Here is a 19257-nt window from a genome sequence, read left to right on the forward strand (position 1 = left end):
ATGATTTAGGCTATATGGGAACCTCCATGGGCCGTTCATCACCACCATACAGTCCAAAAACCCTGTACATGAGGATTAAATCGCTATTTGGCTACATTATGTTAAGTTACAACTCGAATCCTCTCTATTGATGTAGTTTTTACATATAATATGCAATGGTTTTCCTCATCAATGAGCCTTTACTAGCTAGCACATGAAAAATGAGACTGAAATGTGGCATTTAAGTTTGCAGGACAGGATAATTAATCTAATGTCTGCTTCGTTGTTAATTTTTCAGGTGGTTCTCCGCATCCTGTTCCCTGACCGATGTGTCCTGCAAGGTTTTTTCCGTGTATCAGAAACAAGTATGTGACTATCTTTCTAAACATTCCTCTTCCACTTATTTATTTACTCTTTTAAATGCTGATTGTTATTCATTTCCTTGTACAGTTGGAGCAGTGCGGGAATTTGTGACAAACCATCTGGAAGAACCTGAGATCCCATTCTACCTATGTATGTCAACACCATCACTTGTGATCCTAGTGCTTCTAACAATATGCTCATATACAATTTATTCATAGGTAGTGTAGTAATAATATGCCATAGTGCTAAGCTGGAGCCTTTCCACTTTGCTACAAGCGACAGTACATGATTGTTAGGCATCCACCTCACTCCAGCATGGTCATGACAGGCAGGTGAGAGGGTGTAGAAGGTCAGTACAAAAGAATAGAGTTGAACTGTCATAGGTGACTAATCATAGAGCACAGACTGTGTCTAGAAAACATTATAATATAATACAAAATACACTAAATATCCTTACATTGCTGTCTGCTATTGACAATTGTTTTTTTAGTTTTATCCATGTTGTTGCAAATGTGTGATGGAAAATTATCAAAAATTAACTACTGTATTTTTCGTACTATAAGACCCATCAGACCATAAGACGCATCTAGGTTTTAGAGGAGAAAATTAGGGAAAAAAAAACTGAAGCAAAAAATGTGGTCAATTCTATACTTAAGATCACCTATCCGGGTAAATATGGTCCCCTCATCCCTATCCTGGTATGCATGGCCCCATCCTTTTTCTGGTATGATTGGCCCCATCCCAGTCCTGGTATGCATGGTCCCATTCTTATTCTGATATGATTGATTGGCCCCATCCTGTTCCTGGTATGATTAATTGGCTCCATCCTGTTACTGGTAAGATTGATCGGCCCCATCCCCTTGCTGGTATGATTGATCGGCCCCATCCCCTTGCTGGTATGATTGGCCCCATCCCAGTCCTGGTATCCATGGCCCCATCAGAAAAGATTAAAAAAAAACAAAAAAAAACCTTTACTCTTTCCTCCCTCGCAGTCGCAGCGTCCTGCTACCGTGCCAGCAGCTGCTTAATGATTGTAAGCAGCGCTTGGCAGGGACATCATGCGCTGCTCACAAGCAGAGCACAGCTGCCGGAATCCTCACTGGGTGTTCATCAGAGATTGCGGTGAGTATCCATTCCTCTTAAGTAGCGTGCACTGTCAGCCGCCTGCTTCTTGCTTCGGCCGGCTGTCACATCTGCCGATACTTAAGAGAAATTAATATTAATTCCTCTTAAGTATCGGCACACGTGACCGCCGGCTACAGCAGGCGGCAGACAGTGTTACTGAAGAGGAATGGATACTCACCGCGATCTCTGATGAACACCCGGTGAGTATTCCGACAGCTGTGCTCTGCTTGTGAGCAGTGCATGACGTCCCTGCCATGCGCTGCTTACAAGCATTAAGCAGCTGCTGGCATCGGAGCAGGACGCTGCGACTGCTAGGGAGCGGAGGAAGGTAAGAGTAAAAGTTTTTTTTTTTTTTTGTTTTTTAATCTTTTCTGATGGGCCAATCATACCAGCAAGGGGATGAGGCCAATCAATCATGTCGAGATGCCAGGAAGAAATTAATATTCATTGTCCTCCCCGCCCATGGGCGTGGAATGCAGTGCATATTAATTTCTCTTTCGCAGCGGGCACAGGAGTTAGCTGTAGCCGCCGGCTCCTGCCTCTGTGACGTGCTGCTCCTCCGATACCGCTCCCCCACCTCCCCACCACAGCCAGAGCCAATATATCCGGATTATAAGACGCACCCCCCATTTTCCTCCACACTTTGGGAGGAAAAATTGCGTCTTAGAGTCTGAAAAATACGGTAATTTCTCATAATCAAGAAAAAGGAAGTATAGTAGCAGTTTTTATATCTGGATTGTATTTTTCATTTTTATTTTTTTTTAAGTAAAACCGGTGCAGTGAATAACTGATAGTTGTGAGCCCCACTGGCAAGTAGATGACCATAAGCACAGTGACCATAGCAGGGAAAATGTATTGCAAATAACAAAACACATGACTGTTTCCAGTGCAGCAGACTGATGACGCGGTTTGTGAGTTGGTCACTAGTTTATTAAATTGAGGTGTGTCCTGAGCAGGATATTATATCTGTGAGGACAATGTGCCCTATTCAGGCATATAGACTTAAGATGGCAATAAAGAAAAAAAAAATGGAATGTACTTCCCTTTGACTGTAGAGAGAAGTACAGGAAAAAAACTTTGCTAATAAATGTAATGTCATTCTTTTAAGCCATGGGAGCGTATATTCACTACACCCGCTAGCTACAGAGAATATTATGTTTTCTTTTCAGATGGTTGCAGGTTCCTACACACTAAATGGACTAGAACGTCTTGCTTTTAAGGATTTATCATCATTCTAACCCCCCTTCTTTTAACCCTTAATCCCATATGACGTACTATTCCGTCAAGGTGACCCTTGACTTAATTCCCAGTGACGGGATAGTACGTCATATGCAATCGGCCGCGCTCACGGGGGGGAGCGCGGCCGATCGCAGCCGGGGGTCAGCTGACTATCGCAGCTGACATCCGGCACTATATGCCAGGAGCGGTCACGGACTTCCCACGGCACATTAACCCCCGGCACACTGCGATCAAACATGATCCCAGTGTTTCGGCGGTATAGGGAAGCATCGCGCAGGGAGGGGGCTCCCTGCGTACTTCACCTTGTACCGAGCGTCTCCTTCCTGCAGGCCACTGCAAGCCTCTGCAAAGTGTCAGATCAGCAATCTGACCTTATAACATGATGCTCCCCCCCCTGGGGCAATGTTGTAAAGTAAAAAAAAAATATTTAGATGTGTAAAAAAAAAAATATTGTTCCCATAAATACATTCCTTTATCTGAAAAAAACAAACAAAAAAACAATAAAAGTACACATATTTAGTATCGCCGCATCCGTAACGACCCCACCTATAAAACTGTCCCACTAGTTAACCCCTTCAGTGAACACCGTAAAAAAAAAACCCCAAAAAAAACACGAGGCAAAAAACAACGCTTTATTATCATACCGCCAAACAAAAAGTGGAATAGCACGCGATCAAAAAGACAGATATAAATAACCATGGTACTGCTGAAAACTTCATCTTGTCCCGCAAAAAACGAGCCGCGATACAGCATCATCAGCGAAAAAATAAAAAGTTATAGTCCTCAGAATAAAGCGATGCAAAAATAATTATTTTCTCTATAAAATAGTTTTTATCGTATAAAAGCACCAAAACATAAAAAAAAGATATAAATGAGGTATCGCTGTAATCGTCCTGGCCCGAAGAATAAAACTGCTTTATCCATTTTACCAAAAGCAGAATGGTATAATCCCCCTCCCCCCCCCCCCCCAAAAAAAAAAAAGAAGAAATTCATGAATAGCTGATTTTTGGTCATTTTGCCTCACAAAAATCGGAATAAAAAGCGATCAAAAAAGTCACGTGCCCGAAAATGTTACCAATAAAAATGTCAACTCGTCCCGCAAAAAACAAGACCTCACATGACTCTGTGGACCAAAATATGGAAAAATTATAGCTCTCAAAATGTGGTAACGCAAAAAAATATTTTTTGCAACAAAAAGCGTCTTTTACTGTGTGACCGCTGCCAATCATAAAAATCCGCTAAAAATCCCACTATAAAACTAAATCAAACCCCCCTTCATCACCCCCTTAGTTAGGGAAAAATAAAAAAATTAAAAAAATGTATTTATTTCCATTTTCCCATTAGCGTTAGGGCTAGGGTTCGGGTTAGGGCTAGGGTTGGGGCTAGGGTTAGGGCTGGGGTTGGGGCTAGGGTTAGGGTTGGGCTAGGGTTAGGGTTTGGATTACATTTTCGGTTGGGATTAGGGTTAGGGATGTGTCAGGGTTAGGGGTGTGGTTAGGGTTATGGTTGGGATTAGGGTTAGGGGTGTGTTCGAGTTAGGGGTGTGGTTGGGATTAGGGGTGTGTTTGGGTTTCAGTTAGAATTGGGGGTTTCCACTGTTTAGCCACATCAGGGCTCTCCAAATGCGACATAGCGTCCGATCTCAATTCTAGCCAATTCTGCGTTGAAAAAGTAAAACAGTGCTTCTTCCCTTCCGAGCTCACCTGTGCGTCCAAACAGGGGTTTGCCCCAACATAAGGGGTATCAGCGTACTCAGGACAAATTGGATAACTTCTGAGGACCAATTTCTCTTTTTACCCTTGGGAAAATAAAAATTTGGGCGGCTAAAAAAACATTTTTGGGGGAAAAAATGATTTTTTATTTTCACGGCTCTGCGTTACAAACTGTAGTGAAATACTTGGGGGTTCAAAGTTCTCAAAACACATCTAAATAAGTTACTTGGGGGATCTAGGTTCCAATATGGGGTCACTTGTTGGGGGTTTCTACTGTTTAGGTACATCTGGTGCTCTGCAAACGCAATGTGACGCCCGCAGACCATTCCATCAAAGTTTGCATTTCAAAACGTCACTACTTCCCTTCCGAGCCCTGACGTGTGCCCAAACAGTGGTTTATCCCCACATATGGGGTATCGGAGTACTCAGGACAAATTGGACAACAGCTTTTGGGGGACCAATTTCTCCTGTTACCCTTGGGAAAATTCTAAACTGGGGGTTAAAGATAATTTTTGTGGGGAAAAAAATATTTTTTATTTTCACGGCTCTGCGTTATTAACTGTAGCGAAACACATCTAGATAAGTTCCTTGGGGAGTCTAGTTTCCAATATGGGGTCACTTGTGGGGGGTTTCTACTGTTTAGGTACATTAGGGTCTCTGGAAACGCAATGTGATGCCTGCAGACCATTCCATCTAAGTCTGCATTCCAAATGGCGCTCCTTCCCTTCCGAGCTCTGCCATGCGCCCAAATATTGGTTACCCCCCACATATGGGGTATCAGCGTACCCAGGACTAATTGCACAACAACTTTTGGGGTCCAATTTCTCCTGTTACCCTTGGGAAAATACAAAACTGGGGGCTAAAAAATAATTTTTGTGGAAAAAAAAAGATTTTTTATTTTCATGGCTCTGCCTTATAAACTGTAGTGAAACACTTGGGGGTTCAAAGCGCTCACCACACATCTAGATATGTTCCTTAGGGGGTCTACTTTCCAAAATGGTGTCTCTTGTAGGGGGTTTCAATGTTTAGGCACATCAGTGGCTATCTAAACGCAACATGGCGTCGCATCTCAATTCCAGCCAATTTTGCATTAAAAAGTCAAACGGCGCTCCTTCCCTTCCGAGCTCTGCCATGCACCCAAACAGTGGTTTACCCCCACATATGGGGTATCAGCGTACTCGGGACAAATTTCACAACAACGTTTGGGGTACAATTTCTTTTGGTAACCTTGGGGAAAATAAAAAATTAGGGTCGAAAAGTTCATTTTTGTGAAAAAATATTATTAATTTTACGGCTCTACATTATAAACTTCTGTGAAGCACTAGGTGGGTCAAAGTGCTCACCACACATCTAGATAAGTTCCTTAGGGGGTCTACTTTCCAAACAGTGGTTTACCCCCACATATGGGGTATCTGGGTACTCAGGACAAATTGTACAACAACTTTTGGGGTCCATTTTCTGGAGCTGAAGTAAATTTTTTTGTGAAAAAAAAATTAAATCTTCATTTTTTTTAACCCCTTCATGACCTTGGGATTTTCTGTTTTTCCGTGTTTGTTTTTTGCTCCCCGTCTTCCCAGAGCCATAGCTTTTTTATTTTTCCGTCAATGTGGCCATGTGAGGGTTTATTTTTTGCGAAACAAGTTGTACTTTTGAACGACATCATTGATTTTAGCATGTCGTGTACTAGAAAACGGGAAAAAACTTCCAAGTGCGGTGAAATTGCAAAAAAAGTGCAATCCCACACTTGTTTTTTGATTGGCTTTTTTACTAGGTTCACTAAATGCTAAAACTGACCTGCCATTTTGATTCTCCAGGTCATTACGAGTTCATAGACACCAAACATGTCTAGGTTATCTTTTATCTAAGTGGTGAAAAAAAATTCCAAACTTTGCTAAAAAAAATAAAGTTGTGCCATTTTCCGATACCCGTAGCGTCTCCATTTTTCGTGATCTGGGGTTGGGTGAGGGCTTTTTTTTTTGCGTGCCGAGCTGATGTTTTTATTGATACCACTTTTGTGCAGATATGTTCTTTTGATCGCCCGTTATTGCATTTTAATGCAATGTCGCGGCGACCAAAAAAAATGTAATTCTGGCGTTTCAATTTTTTTTCTCGCTACGCCGTTTAGTGATCAGGTTAATCCTTTTTTTTTATTGATAGATCGGGCGATTTTGAACGCAGCGATACCAAATATGTGTAAGTTTGATTTTTTTTTTATTGTTTTATTTTGAATGGGGCGACAGGGGGGTGATTTAAATTTTTATATTATTTTTATTTTTTTCACATTTTTTTTTTTTACATTTTTTTTTTTTTACTTTTGCCATGCTTCAGTAGCCTCCCAGAAGCTGGCATAACTGGATCAGCTCTGCTACATAGCAGCGATCATCCCGTCCGAGGTCAGAAAGAGGTTAAACATTACAAAAATTCCTGTGAAACACCTGAAGGGTTAATAAACTTCTTGAATGTGTTTTTGACCACCTTGAGGGGTGCAGTTTTTAGAATGATGTCACACTTGGGTATTTTCTATCATATAGACCCCTCAAAATGACTTCAAATGTGATGTGGTCCCTAAAAAAAAAATGGTGTTGTAAAAATGAGAAATGGCTGGTCAACTTTTAACCCTTATAACTCCCTAACAAAAAAAAAAAATTTGTTTCCAAAATTTTGCTGATGTAAAGTAGACATGTGGTAAATGTTACTTAAGTATTTTTTGTGACATATCTGTGTTATTTAAAGGCATAAAAATTCAAAGTTGGAAAATTGCGAAATTTTCAAAATTTTCGCCAAATTTCCTTTTTTTTCACAAATAAACGCAGGTAATATCAAAGAAATTTTACCACTATCATGAAGTACAATATGTCTCGAGAAAACAATGTCAGAATCATCGGGATCCGTTGAAGCGTTCCAGAGTTATAACCTCATAAAGGGACAGTGGTCAGAATTGTAAAAATTGGCCCGGTAATTAATGTGCAAACCACCCTCGGGCTTAAGGGGTTAATAATCTAGCCTTATTTTTATTTTCCTTGTAGTTATTACTCCTCCAAGAACCGAGTTGGATGAATCCCTTACCCTGTTCCAGGTATGTGATTTTTCAGGTAGTACTGTTGCAATTTCCGGTATATCTAGCCATGCATGGCAACAAATCTTCAGCCATCCACACAGGTAATTAAACTATTCTGTCAACATCACTGGAAATCCACACTCACATCATTGCAGCGTGATATTGTGGCTGTTGAAATCATCACTTTACATGTCTAATTTTAAAACTATATACAGTATGCAAAAGTTTTAACCTATTTTGTTACATTACAATCTGTGTTTTAAATATTTTTGTAATCCGATTTGCGTGTGATACATCAGCACTAAATAGTCTACATTGGTGAGGCAAAGTGAGAAAAATGTAGGCATAAATTAAATTTATGGGTTCAAATAACTAAAAATTGGCATGTGCATATGTATTCACCCCTTTTCCTTTAAAGCCCCTAAAAAATTCTGGTGCAAGCAATTACCTTCATAAGTCACATGCTTAGTGAAAGGAAATCCACCAGTGTGCAATCTAAGTGACACATGCTCAGTCAGTATACACACATCTTTTCTGAAAGGCCACAAAGGTTGCAACACCATTAAATAAGAGGCACCACTCACCAAACAACACCATGAAGACCAAGGAGATCTCCAAACAAGTCAGGGACAAAATTGTTGAGAAGTACAAGACAGGATTGGGTTATATAAAAAAAAATCCTGATCCCCCGGAGCACCATCAAATCCATTAACAAATCTGCCAAGAGAGGGTCACCCACCAAAACTATCAGCCCTGGCAAGGAGGGCATTAATCAGATAGGCAGCACAGAGCCCAAAAGTAACCCTGAAAGAGCTGCAGCATTCCCAAGCAGAGACGGGAGTATCAGTCTATACGACAACAATAAGCTGTACACTCCATAGAAGTGACCTTTATGGAAGATTGGCTACAAAAAAGCATTTACTTACAATTTTTGTGTGTAAGGCTCGTTTTGCGTTTGCCAAAATGTGGGAGACTCCCTAAATGTTTGGATTAAGGTGCTGTATTCAGATGAGACCAAAATGGAACTTTTTGACAACCAAGGTAAATGCTATGTCTGGCACCAAACCAACACCGCTCATCACCCCTAGAACACCATCCCCACAGTGAAACATGATGGTGGCAGCAACATGCTTTGGGGGACAGGGAAAATGGTTAGAGTCAAGGGGAAGATGAATGGTACAAACTATAGGAATATTCTTCAGCAAAACCTGTTTCAGTCTGTCTGTGATTTGAGACCAGGTCAGAGGATCATCTTCCAACAAGACAATAGCCCAAAGCATACTGCTAAAGCAACACTTGAGTGGTTTAAGGGAAACATTGTAAATGTTTTGGAGTGGCCTAGTCAAAGCCAGTCCTTAATGTAATTGAGAATCCGTGGTCAGGCTTGAAGATTGCTGTTCACTAGAGGAAACCATCTAACTTGAAGGAGCTGGAGCTGTTTTGTCTTGAGGAATGGGTAGTCCCAGTGCCAAGATGTGGAAAGCTCATAGAGACTTATCCAAACTGACTTGCAGCTGCTTTTGCCAGAAAAGGAGGCTCTACAAAGTACTTCCTTCAGTAGGGTGAATAGTTATGTACATTGAAGTGTTCAGTTATTTTGTCCTATTTGTTGTTTGTTTCACGCAAAAAAAAGAAAACCAAATGTTCAGTTATTGGCATGTTCTTTACATGAACATTGATACAAAGCCTCAAAAGAACCAGTAGAATTCCAGGTTGTGAGGTAACAAAACATGAAAACTGCCAAGAGAGGTGAATACTTTCGCAAGCTACTGTATGTTGGGAAATTACAAAATGATCTTTAAGATTTTTAGATCATCTTTGGGTATGGGAGATAAAACCAAATAATGTGAAAGCATGGTAATCTTTAGTAAGAAGTGTATAGGACAGGGAAAGGGACTGTCAGGAGACGAAACATCAGTATGCATGTCATTCCGACAAACAATGAATAGTGAAATGCTAAAACTTGTTGATGTTGAAGGGTATCTGAGATCCTACAGAATTTTTCCAGAAGGAGGAAGTTGGATAAAATAAGAAAAGAGCTTGTATGCTCCAGATAAATCACCCGCCGATTCAGCTCCCAGTCAGTCTTTGATTGACAGCGCCGATGACATCCTGTCTACCTACAGTCATGGCCAAAAGTATTAACACCCCTGCAATTCTGTCAGATAATACTCAGTTTCTTCCTGAAAATGATTACAATCACAAATTCTTTGGTATTATTATCTTCATTTATGTTGTCTTAAATGAAAAAACACAAGAGAATGAAGCAAAAAGCAAAACATTGATCTTTTCACACAAAACTCCAAAAATGGGCCAGACAAAAGTATTGGCACCCTCAGCCTTATACTTGGTTGCACAACCTTTAGCCAAAATAACTGCGACCAACCGCTTCTGGTAACCATCAGTGAGTTTCTTACAATGCTCTGCTGGAATTTTAGACCATTCTTCTTTGGCAAACTGCTCCAGGTCCCTGATATTTGAAGGGTGCCTTCTCGAAACTGCCATTTTTAGATCTCTCCACAGGTGTTCTATGGGATTCAGGTCTGAACTCATTGCTGGCCACCTTAGAAGTCTCCAGTTCTTTCTCTCAAACCATTTTCTAGTGCTTTTTGAAGTGTGTTTTGGGTCATTGTCCTGCTGGAAGACCCATGACCTCTGAGGGACACCCAGCTTTCTCACACTGGGCCCTACATTATGCTGCAAAATTTGTTGGTAGTCTTCAGACTTCATAATGCCATGCACACGGTCAAGCAGTCCAGTGCCAGAGGCAGCAAAGCAATCCCAAAACATTGGGGAACCTCCGCCATGTTTGACTGTAGGGACCGTGTTCTTTTCTTTGAATGCCTCTTCTTTTCTCCTGTAAACTCTATGTTGATGCCTTTGCCCAAAAAGCTCTACTTTTGTCTCATCTGACCAGAGAACATTCTTCCAAAACGTTTTAGGCTTTTTCAGGTAAGTTTTGGCAAACTCTAGCCTGGCTTTTTTATGTCTCGGGGTAAGAAGAGGGGTCTTCCTGGGTCTCCTACCATACAGTCCCTTTTCATTCAGATGCCGACGGATAGTACGGGTTGACACTGTTGTACCCTCGGACTGCAGGGCAGCTTAAATTTGTTTGGATGTTAGTCGAGGTTCTTTATCCAACATCCGCACAATCTTGCGTTGAAATCTCTTGTCAATTTTGCTTTTCCATCCACATCTAGGGAGGTTAGCCACAGTGCCATGGGCTTTACACTTCTTGATGACACTGCGCACGGTAGACACAGGAACATTCAGGTCTTTGCAGATGGACTTGTAGCCTTGAGATTGCTCATGCTTTCTCACAATTTGGTTTCTCAAGTCCTCAGACAGTTCTTTGGTCTTCTTTCTTTTCTCCATGCATAATTTGGTACACTCAAGGACACAGGACAGAGGTTGAGTCAACTTTAATCCATGTCAACTGGCTGTAAGTGTGATTTAGTTATTGCCAGCACCTGTTAGGTGCCACAGGTAAGTTACAGGTGCTGTTAATTACACAAATTAGGGAAGCATCACATGATTTTTTGAACAGTGTGAATACTTTTGTCCACCCCCTTTTTATGTTTGGTGTGGAATTATATCCAATTTGGCTTTAGGACAATTCTTTTTGTGTTTTTTCATTTAAGACAACATAAATGAAGATAATAATACCAAAGAATTTGTGATTGCAATCATTTTCAGGAAGAAACTAAGTATTATCTGACAGAATTGCAGGGGTGTTAATATTTTTGGCCATGACTGTATATGACTTTTACAGCCAATCACTGGCATCATCAAAGTATGACATGAAACCACTGAGGCCAATGATTGGTGGTAGCAGTCGCGTAAGTAGATGAGATGTCACTGCTGCAGCCAAGTAAACATCAGATCAGCAGGCTGTTTAAGAGATAATTATAGTTATTTCTTATCTAGTAACTTTTTTTCCCCTCTGGACACATTTTGTAGGATTTCAGAAATCCTTTAATGAGTGAGTTAAGGTATTGCTCCCAATATGAAGCTAACATTTTACAGACGGAATAGGTAATTACCAGCAAACGGATGTAGTAGCATAGTGTAGCTTATATTATTATTGTCCTGTCCACTGTAATCCTGCTTGTTTTATAGGATTCCTTCATACCTGCATCATATGCTGCAGACCCTTTTTTCCTATAAGCTGGATGCAAGGTCTTCTTTTTGCATCCTTATACCCTTTTGGTCATTCTATATATGATCAGTTTACTGTGTGGGTTTCTCCATCCTCCTCTACAGTAGTAACCTGAGACCCCTGCTTGTGTGTTCAGCCTGGAGTCGGTTCCTGGGAGGAGAGGGGGCTCTGAGCTCTTGGCAGCTTGTGAAGGGGTCTTTCTTTTCTGTAACGTTCCGGCAGCGGAGCCTCTCCTGCATCAAACTTTCATCTTGCTGGCAGCCCTGTTATTCTTGGCTGGCTTTCCATGACTGCTGTTCCTAATAGAGGCGCTTCCACTGAACCTTAAACTACTCAATAAAAGTGTCACCGGTGGAGGGAGGTCTTTCCCCAGGGCTCAGAGGGCAATAAGACACATCCTGTCGTGATGAAGATTGTGTATGTTGCTGGAAGAGGGTACTTAGATCTGAAGGAGGACTGCTCATGTGTGATTTCAGTCTCACTGGTGATGGGTGGTTTTTTTTTTCCATGTGGAAAAGTTATCAGCCTTTTAAACTTGTTCTGATCAGAAGGAAAAGAGTTGTGTAGATTTCCTCCTCTACATGTCTCTAAGCAGAAACCAAATTTATATATTTTATTGCATCTGTCAGATTTTTGTATGATTTTTTTTGCATGATTTATGTAGATTGTAATTGATTCATATATATTCCCCCAAAAAGGGCACTCCTGGCAGGGGATGCCAAGCCTCAAGGTGATTGTGAAGAAGATACTATATATACTGTTAGAAATATTTCTCATATATACTGAAGCATCCCCATTTTTTGACAGGTTATTATGCCCTACTTCCATGTACACTCTTAAGGTACCGTCACACTTAGCGACGTTGCAGCGATACCGACAACGATCCGGATCGCTGCAGCGTCGCTGTTTGGTCGCTGGAGAGCTGTCACACAGACCGCTCTCCGGCGACCAACAATGCCGGTAACCAGGGTAAACATCGGGTAACTAAGCGCAGGGCCGTGCTTAGTAACCCGATGTTTACCCTGGTTACCATCCTAAAAGTAAAAAAAACAAACAGTACATACTTACCTACAGCCGTCTGTCCTCCAGCGCTGTGCTCTGCTCTCCTCCTGTACTGTCTGTGTGAGCACAGCGGCCGGAAAGCAGAGCGGTGACGTCACCGCTCTGCTTTCCGGCTGACCGACGCTCACAGCCAGAGCAGGAGGAGTGCAGAGCACAGCGCTGGAGGACAGACGGCTGTAGGTAAGTATGTAGTGTTTGTTTTTTTTACTTTTAGGATGGTAACCAGGGTAAACATCGGGTTACTAAGCGCGGCCCTGCGCTTAGTTACCCGATGTTTACCCTGGTTACCAGTGAAGACATCGCTGAATCGGTGTCACACACGCCGATTCAGCGATGTCTACGGGGAGTCCAGCGACCAAATAAAGTTCTGGACTTTCTTCCCCGACCAGCGACAGCACAGCAGGGGCCTGATCGCTGCTGCCTGTCACACTGGACGATATCGCTAGCGAGGACGCTGCAACGTCACGGATCGCTAGCGATATCGTCTAGTGTGACGGTACCTTTAGGCTTTATACCCTTTACCCTCCAGCTCGTTTTCACCTTCCTAACCAAGCCAAATTTAACAATTCTGACCAGTGTCACTTTATGTGGAAATAACTCTGGAATGCTTCAACATATCCCAATTATTCTGAAAAATTTTTAATGACATATTGTATTTTATATTAGTGGTACATTTGGTGAAAACGATTTGCGTTTATGAAAATATTGAACATTTTAAAAAAAATGTGAAAATGTTTTATTTTCTTTATCACTTCATTGGGGGATACAGGTAACCATGGGTGTATGCTGCTGTCGCTAGGAGGCTGACACTATGCAAATAAAGGAAAATAGCTCCTCCTCCGCAGTATACATCCACCGACATGCACAAAGTACCTCATTTTAAGCTTGGCGTCTGTAGGAGGCAGACCTGGACCTGTCTCAGATCCGTCTTTTCCTTTTCAGGTCACCTGTTGTGTTTATTAATCTTTTTCCTTTGCCTTTCAGGTTCTTCAGCTTCAGGGTAACAGGGTATAATGTCTCACCCTGTTTTCCCACATTTATGCGACCGAGAGAGCAGTGTGGTGTTACCCACATCACCCACTCTCGGACCCGCAGGCAGGACTTTAACCTCTGTCACCCTTATGGGTGTTTCAGGGTGACTTTTCGGTGGCCAGTCCTCGCATTTTACCCTCCTCACCCCTCTCCTCGGAGAGGGCTGAGAGGTAGACGGTGGTCACCAGTGGTGCAGTGGTGACCTCCCCCCCTTCTTGTAAGGGGTTGATACAGTCTTCTGCACCATCCGGAAACGGTGCGGGAAGGAGGATCCCTTGTTTCCAGTGACCCTCACCCACCCTGAGGGCTCCTGATGTTATCCTCGTCAGTGAAGAGGGATTCGGGACTCACCTTTTACAGGATGCCCCTTTCTCTGTCCCCGGCAGCTACCCGCCTGCCTCACTGTTTACCCGTGACAGAATGCCGCACAGAATATGGCGTCACTGAACGACAGCGGCCATCTTTTCTTCATGCTTGTGCTTCGTTAACGCCCTCCTTCTGTCCTGGTGACAGCCACACCTCTGCATTAAGCGCGTAATTATTGTGCGCTTTTTTCCCTATCAAGGGGCCTCCTCTTACTGCCCGGTGCAGTCCTACAGCGGCACAGCCAATAGGAAGGGCCCCTACTCCCCGATACCGTTAGATTTGGCCAATTTTCATTGTGGCCCATTCCTGTCCCTATAATACTGACGCCTGTGCCATATGTAAAAGAAAAGTGGCATTCAGAGAAACCCTCTAACGCCCGGGATAAGAGCACTCCCCTTCCTCCGGGAGTGGGCTGTTGCCATATCACAGTCGGTCTTAGATCTGACTAAAGTTTCGCAGTCCCCGGTCCAGGTCCTGGAGCAACCTCCACATTTGTTTTCTGCCACCAGTGCTCCAAACACCTCTCACGGTGATTCACACGCACCTGACCGCGACCTTCACAGAGACAAATCGGGTACAAAGCAAAGGAAGCTGCGGGTCCCTCTACTTTCTCCTGGATGCATTCCTCATCCCATGCCCCATCCTCAGAAGTGGATTTTGGGGTCGGATATGGATTCCCAGTCTGAGTCCGATACGGACCAGACCAGAAAGATGCAAGGTTTCAGGGAAGTCGTCATGATTATGTCTAAACACTAGGAACACCCTGAAAAGCGCCTCCCAGGTAAGAAGAAGCTACACATCCTCTACCCCTTTAGCCCAGACCTTCTTGATAAATGGGCAGAATCCCTAATGTGGATCCGCTGGCTTCTCTTCCTTCTATTTTGCCCACCAAGACATACGTCGCAGGCCCCAGGAGTTCTTCAGGCCATCTTTTTCCTACCACGCACAGGAGTGATCGTCCCCGTCCCCAGAAACGTATGGTTTTCAGGGTTCAACTCTATTCTTTTCATAGTCACGAAACAAGACGGACCTTTACCTCTGTTTTTGGACCTCGAGCGGTTTACCTGTCACGTTCGGTTGTGTCTTTTCAGGACTGAGTCCCTACGTTCGGTTATCACTTCCATGGACTCGGGAGAATTCTTCACATTCCTGTTTCTGTTTAGCATCAGAGGTTCCTATGGTGTGCGATCCAGGAGGGTCTTTATCAGTTCACGGCCCTTCCTTTCGACCTGGCCTCTGCTCCCAGACTAGTCACGTCACGGCAACGGTCATGGACATCCTTCTCTCCAGGGGTTTTTTCATATTTCCCTACTTAGACGATATTCTGATCAAGGAGCCATCCCGCCGAGTCTGCAACCAAAGTCTTCAGTTTACTCTGGATACTCTGGTCCATCTCGGCTACATTTTGAGAAGTTCTCCCTCATTTTTGCTCGGCACCTGGTGTTTCTAGGTATAAGACCCAAGCCCGTGTCTTCCTTCCAGGAGAAGTTTTTCGTCCCTCTGCCAGGGTATCCGTACTCTAAAGCGTACAGCTTCTCTCCTATGGTCCTGCATGAGAGTTCTAGGGGAAAGGGATTGTCGCCATGGAAGCCTTTTCTTTTGCCCAGTTCCATGCCCATCCTCTTCAGCTGGCTCTCTGATCGTCTTCGCGGATTATCCCGTGCTTTTACCTCAGGGTGAGGCAGTCCCTCACCTGGTGACGCTGTCGGCATCAGTCCTATGAAGGAAGTCCTTCCTTCCTCTCTGGTGGCAGGTCATCATCACCGTCGGCAGTCTCCTTGTTTGGGGAGCCGTTTTTTCTTCGTCACACAGCACAGGGCCACTGAAACGCCAAAGAGGCCTCTCTCCCCATCAGTCTCCTGGAGATCAGGGCAATTTGTTCTTCACCACTGGCATTCTCTTTCTGAGACAGCCGGTCTGCATACAGTCAGACAATGCCACGGCCGAGGCCTACATAAACTGTCAAGGCGGAACACGCAGCAAACAAGTTATGATAAAGGTAACAAGGATTCTGCGATGGGCAGAATGTCTCATTTCCGCCATATCAGCTGTGCACATTCCAAGGGTAGAAAGTCGGGCAGACGATTTTCTGAGCCATCAGGGTCTCGCTTTGGGCAGGTGGTTGCTCTGCCCCGCCGTCTTCATCCAGATATGCTGAAATGGGGCTCTCTGGACGTCGTCCTCATGGCGTCTCGGATAAACCACGAGGTTCCTTGGTTTGTAGCCAGGACCCGGAATCCGCTAGCCACCTGTTGAGATGCTCTAGTAATATCGTGGTCACAATTCCAACTGCCTTGTCTTTTTCTGTCTCTCTCCTTGTCCGGGCGTCGTGAAAAGAATAAAGGAAGAAGAGATCCATCATGAGAGCTCCGGGCTGGCCAAGAAGGGCCCGGTGAACATGTTCATGGACGCCCCTTGGAAGCTTCCAGGCCGTCCAGATCCTCTCTCTTAAGGTTCCCTCTTCCACCAGAGTTTATAGTCTCTGAGTTTAACAGCATTGAACTTATCTGCACCAAAATGGTATAATTAAAAACGTCAGCTCGACGTGCAAAAAAATAAGCCCTCACCAGACCCCAGATCACGAAAAATAGAGACGCTACCGTTATCGGAAAATTGCGCCATTTTATTTATTTATTTATTTTTTAGCATACTTTGGAATTTTTTTGCCATTTAGATAACAGAGAACCTAGACATGTTTGGTGTCTATGAACTCGTAATGACCTGGAGAATCTAGTGAACCTAGCAAAAAAGCCAAACAAAAAACAAGTGTGGGATTGCACTTTTTTGCAATTTCATCGCGCTTGGAATTTTTTTCCCGTTTTCTGTTACACGACATGGTAAAACCAATAGTACTGTTCAAAACTACAAATCGTCCCGCAAAAAAAAAGCCCTCACATGGCCATAATGATGGAAAAATAAAGTTATGGCTCTGGAAAGAAGGGGAGCGAAATACGAAAAAGCAAAAAAGCTGGGTGAAGGGGTTAAGTGGGAGAACTTGCACAATTGGTGGCTGACTAAATACTTTTTTCCCCACTGTATGTGACAGAAGATACCTAAAAGTGACACTATTTTAAAAACTGCACCCCTCAAAACCACATTGAAGCACTTTATTAACTCTTTAGGTGCTTTACAGGAATTAAAGCAATGTCGAAGAAATAAATGAACATTTTAATTTTTCCCACAAAATTGGTACTTTTGCCTGCAATTTTTCATTTACACAAGAAAATGGACTAAGTATTGTGTTATTCAATTTCTACTTAATACGCCGATACTCTAGATGTGGTGGAAAACTGCTGTTTTGGTGCACAGCAGGGCTCGGAATGGAAGGAGCACCAGAATAGACAGTGAATGCCATGTCGCATTTGTAGGGGCCTTGATGTGTCTAAACAGTGGAATTCCCCACTGTTTTGGAAACTACACCCCTTAAGAATTTTATCTAGTTGTGTGATGAGAACCTTGAACCTACAGATGTTTCACAGAATTTTATAACGTTGAGCCGTGAAAATAAAAAAAATACACTTTTCTCACAAAAATGTTGCTTTTGCCACAAATTTTTCATTTTCACAATGGTAACAGGAGAAAATAGCCAGTTCAATTTTTTGTGTGCAATTTTCCCTGAGTTCATCGATACCCCATATATGGTGGAAAACTACTGTTTGGGTGGTCATCAGGACTTAGAAAGAAAGAAGCTTTGTTTGAATTTTGGAGCGCCATTTGGCTGGAATAGATTGAAGACGTCATGTCACATTTGATGAGCCCCTGACATGCCAAAACAGGAGAAACCAACACAAGTGACCCCATTTTGTAAAATACATCTTTCGAGGAATTCATCTATGGGTGTAGTGAGCATTTTTAACACTTGGGCAATTCACAGAATTGTATAACATTGAGCTGGGTAAATTGAAAATTACCATTTTTTCCATTAAAATGTTGCTTTAGCTCCTAAAAATACGCCATAGAGAGTCCAAAGTGCCTCCATCTGCCTCATTATAGGGAATTTTCATATCACATATTTCAGAGATTTACACAGAAACCCTGGTGTAAGAGCTCAGCACAGAGCGCAGGATAAACTACAGTTTTTGGGAGGCAGAATAAACAAGTCAATAGCAGGTTGAGAATTGGTTTTATTTTTTTTTCTTCCCTCACCTTGTGGTATAAGTGATTAGACGACTTTATTCTTTGGGCCAGTGTGATTACAACAGTACCAGATTTATAGTTTTATTTCTGTTTAGTTGCTGTCACAAACTAAAAAAAACATTTGTTTGCATTGCCATATTTTGAGAGCTGTAAGTTTTCTATGTTTCTGCCAAAAGACCCATGTGGGGGCCTGTTTTTTGCGGGAGTTTGGAGTTTTTATTGGTGCCATTGTCTGTCACAGCATTTTTTCATCGCTTCCTATTCCGATTTTTGGGAGGCAGAGTGAACAAAAACCATCAATTCAGGAGCTGTTTTTTTTTTTTTTTTTTAAATGCCATTCTCGGTATGGTAAAAGTTATAAGACAACTTTATTCTCCCTGGTAAACGATACCACGTTTCTACGTTTTTTTTTTTTTTGTTTTGCCGCTTTTAGACAAAATTTTTTTAGAAAAAAATTATTTTTTGTATCGCTATTTTCTGAGAGAGAAAACTTTTTTATTTTCTGCTGACAACTGTATGGGTCTTGAGCTGAGCAGAAACATGCAGGAACATGGTCTGATCATCCCACAGCTCTTGGGCAGGGGAGGGGGAAAAAAAGAGTATACAGATATTACAGCACAGAATCACAGCTGATTACTCTGCCTGTTTTTAAGCAATGTTTTACCTCCAAGAAAGAATAAGCTGTGATCTCCTGCTGTAATTTCTGTATACTCTTTTGCCTCCTTCCCTGCCCAGGAGCTGTGGTACGATCAGACCATGACTCTGTACGGTCAGACACAACCATTACACAGTACACAGCAGGGACACATTTATAAGATTATCTCAGCACAGGTACAATTTTGTAAAACACATAAAATTGTGGAACTTATTATTGAAATATCTATTTAAAATGTTTATTAAAATTAAAGGGAATGTTGTCAGCAGATTCAGGGAAACTGAATCCAGTGATGTATAACTTAGATTACTGGGTGCAGCTGTTGAGACATCATTAGACATTGATTTAGATTCAAGTAGAGCTGAGAAGG

The 19257-nt window shown here is 42.6% G+C and overlaps 1 protein-coding gene across 6 annotated transcripts in view; it reads left to right on the forward strand.

Annotated features, from left to right (window-relative positions):
• The window catches only part of ASPSCR1 (ASPSCR1 tether for SLC2A4, UBX domain containing), a 106524-nt gene that overhangs the window by 60320 nt on the left and 26947 nt on the right, over positions 1–19257 (forward strand). For 3 of the 6 annotated variants that reach the window (XM_069752466.1, XM_069752462.1, XM_069752465.1), the window contains 4 exons: positions 278–344; positions 430–492; positions 6576–6611; positions 7445–7494. In XM_069752466.1, the coding sequence (XP_069608567.1) occupies positions 278–344; positions 430–492; positions 6576–6611; positions 7445–7494 (216 nt within the window). The remainder of the gene's footprint in view (positions 1–277; positions 345–429; positions 493–6575; positions 6612–7444; positions 7495–19257) is intronic. The other 3 variants (XM_069752463.1, XM_069752467.1, XM_069752468.1) reach the window with 1 other exon arrangement.

This window comes from Ranitomeya imitator, chromosome 2, assembly GCF_032444005.1.
Source record: "Ranitomeya imitator isolate aRanImi1 chromosome 2, aRanImi1.pri, whole genome shotgun sequence".
NCBI classification, from domain to species: Eukaryota; Metazoa; Chordata; class Amphibia; order Anura; family Dendrobatidae; genus Ranitomeya; species Ranitomeya imitator.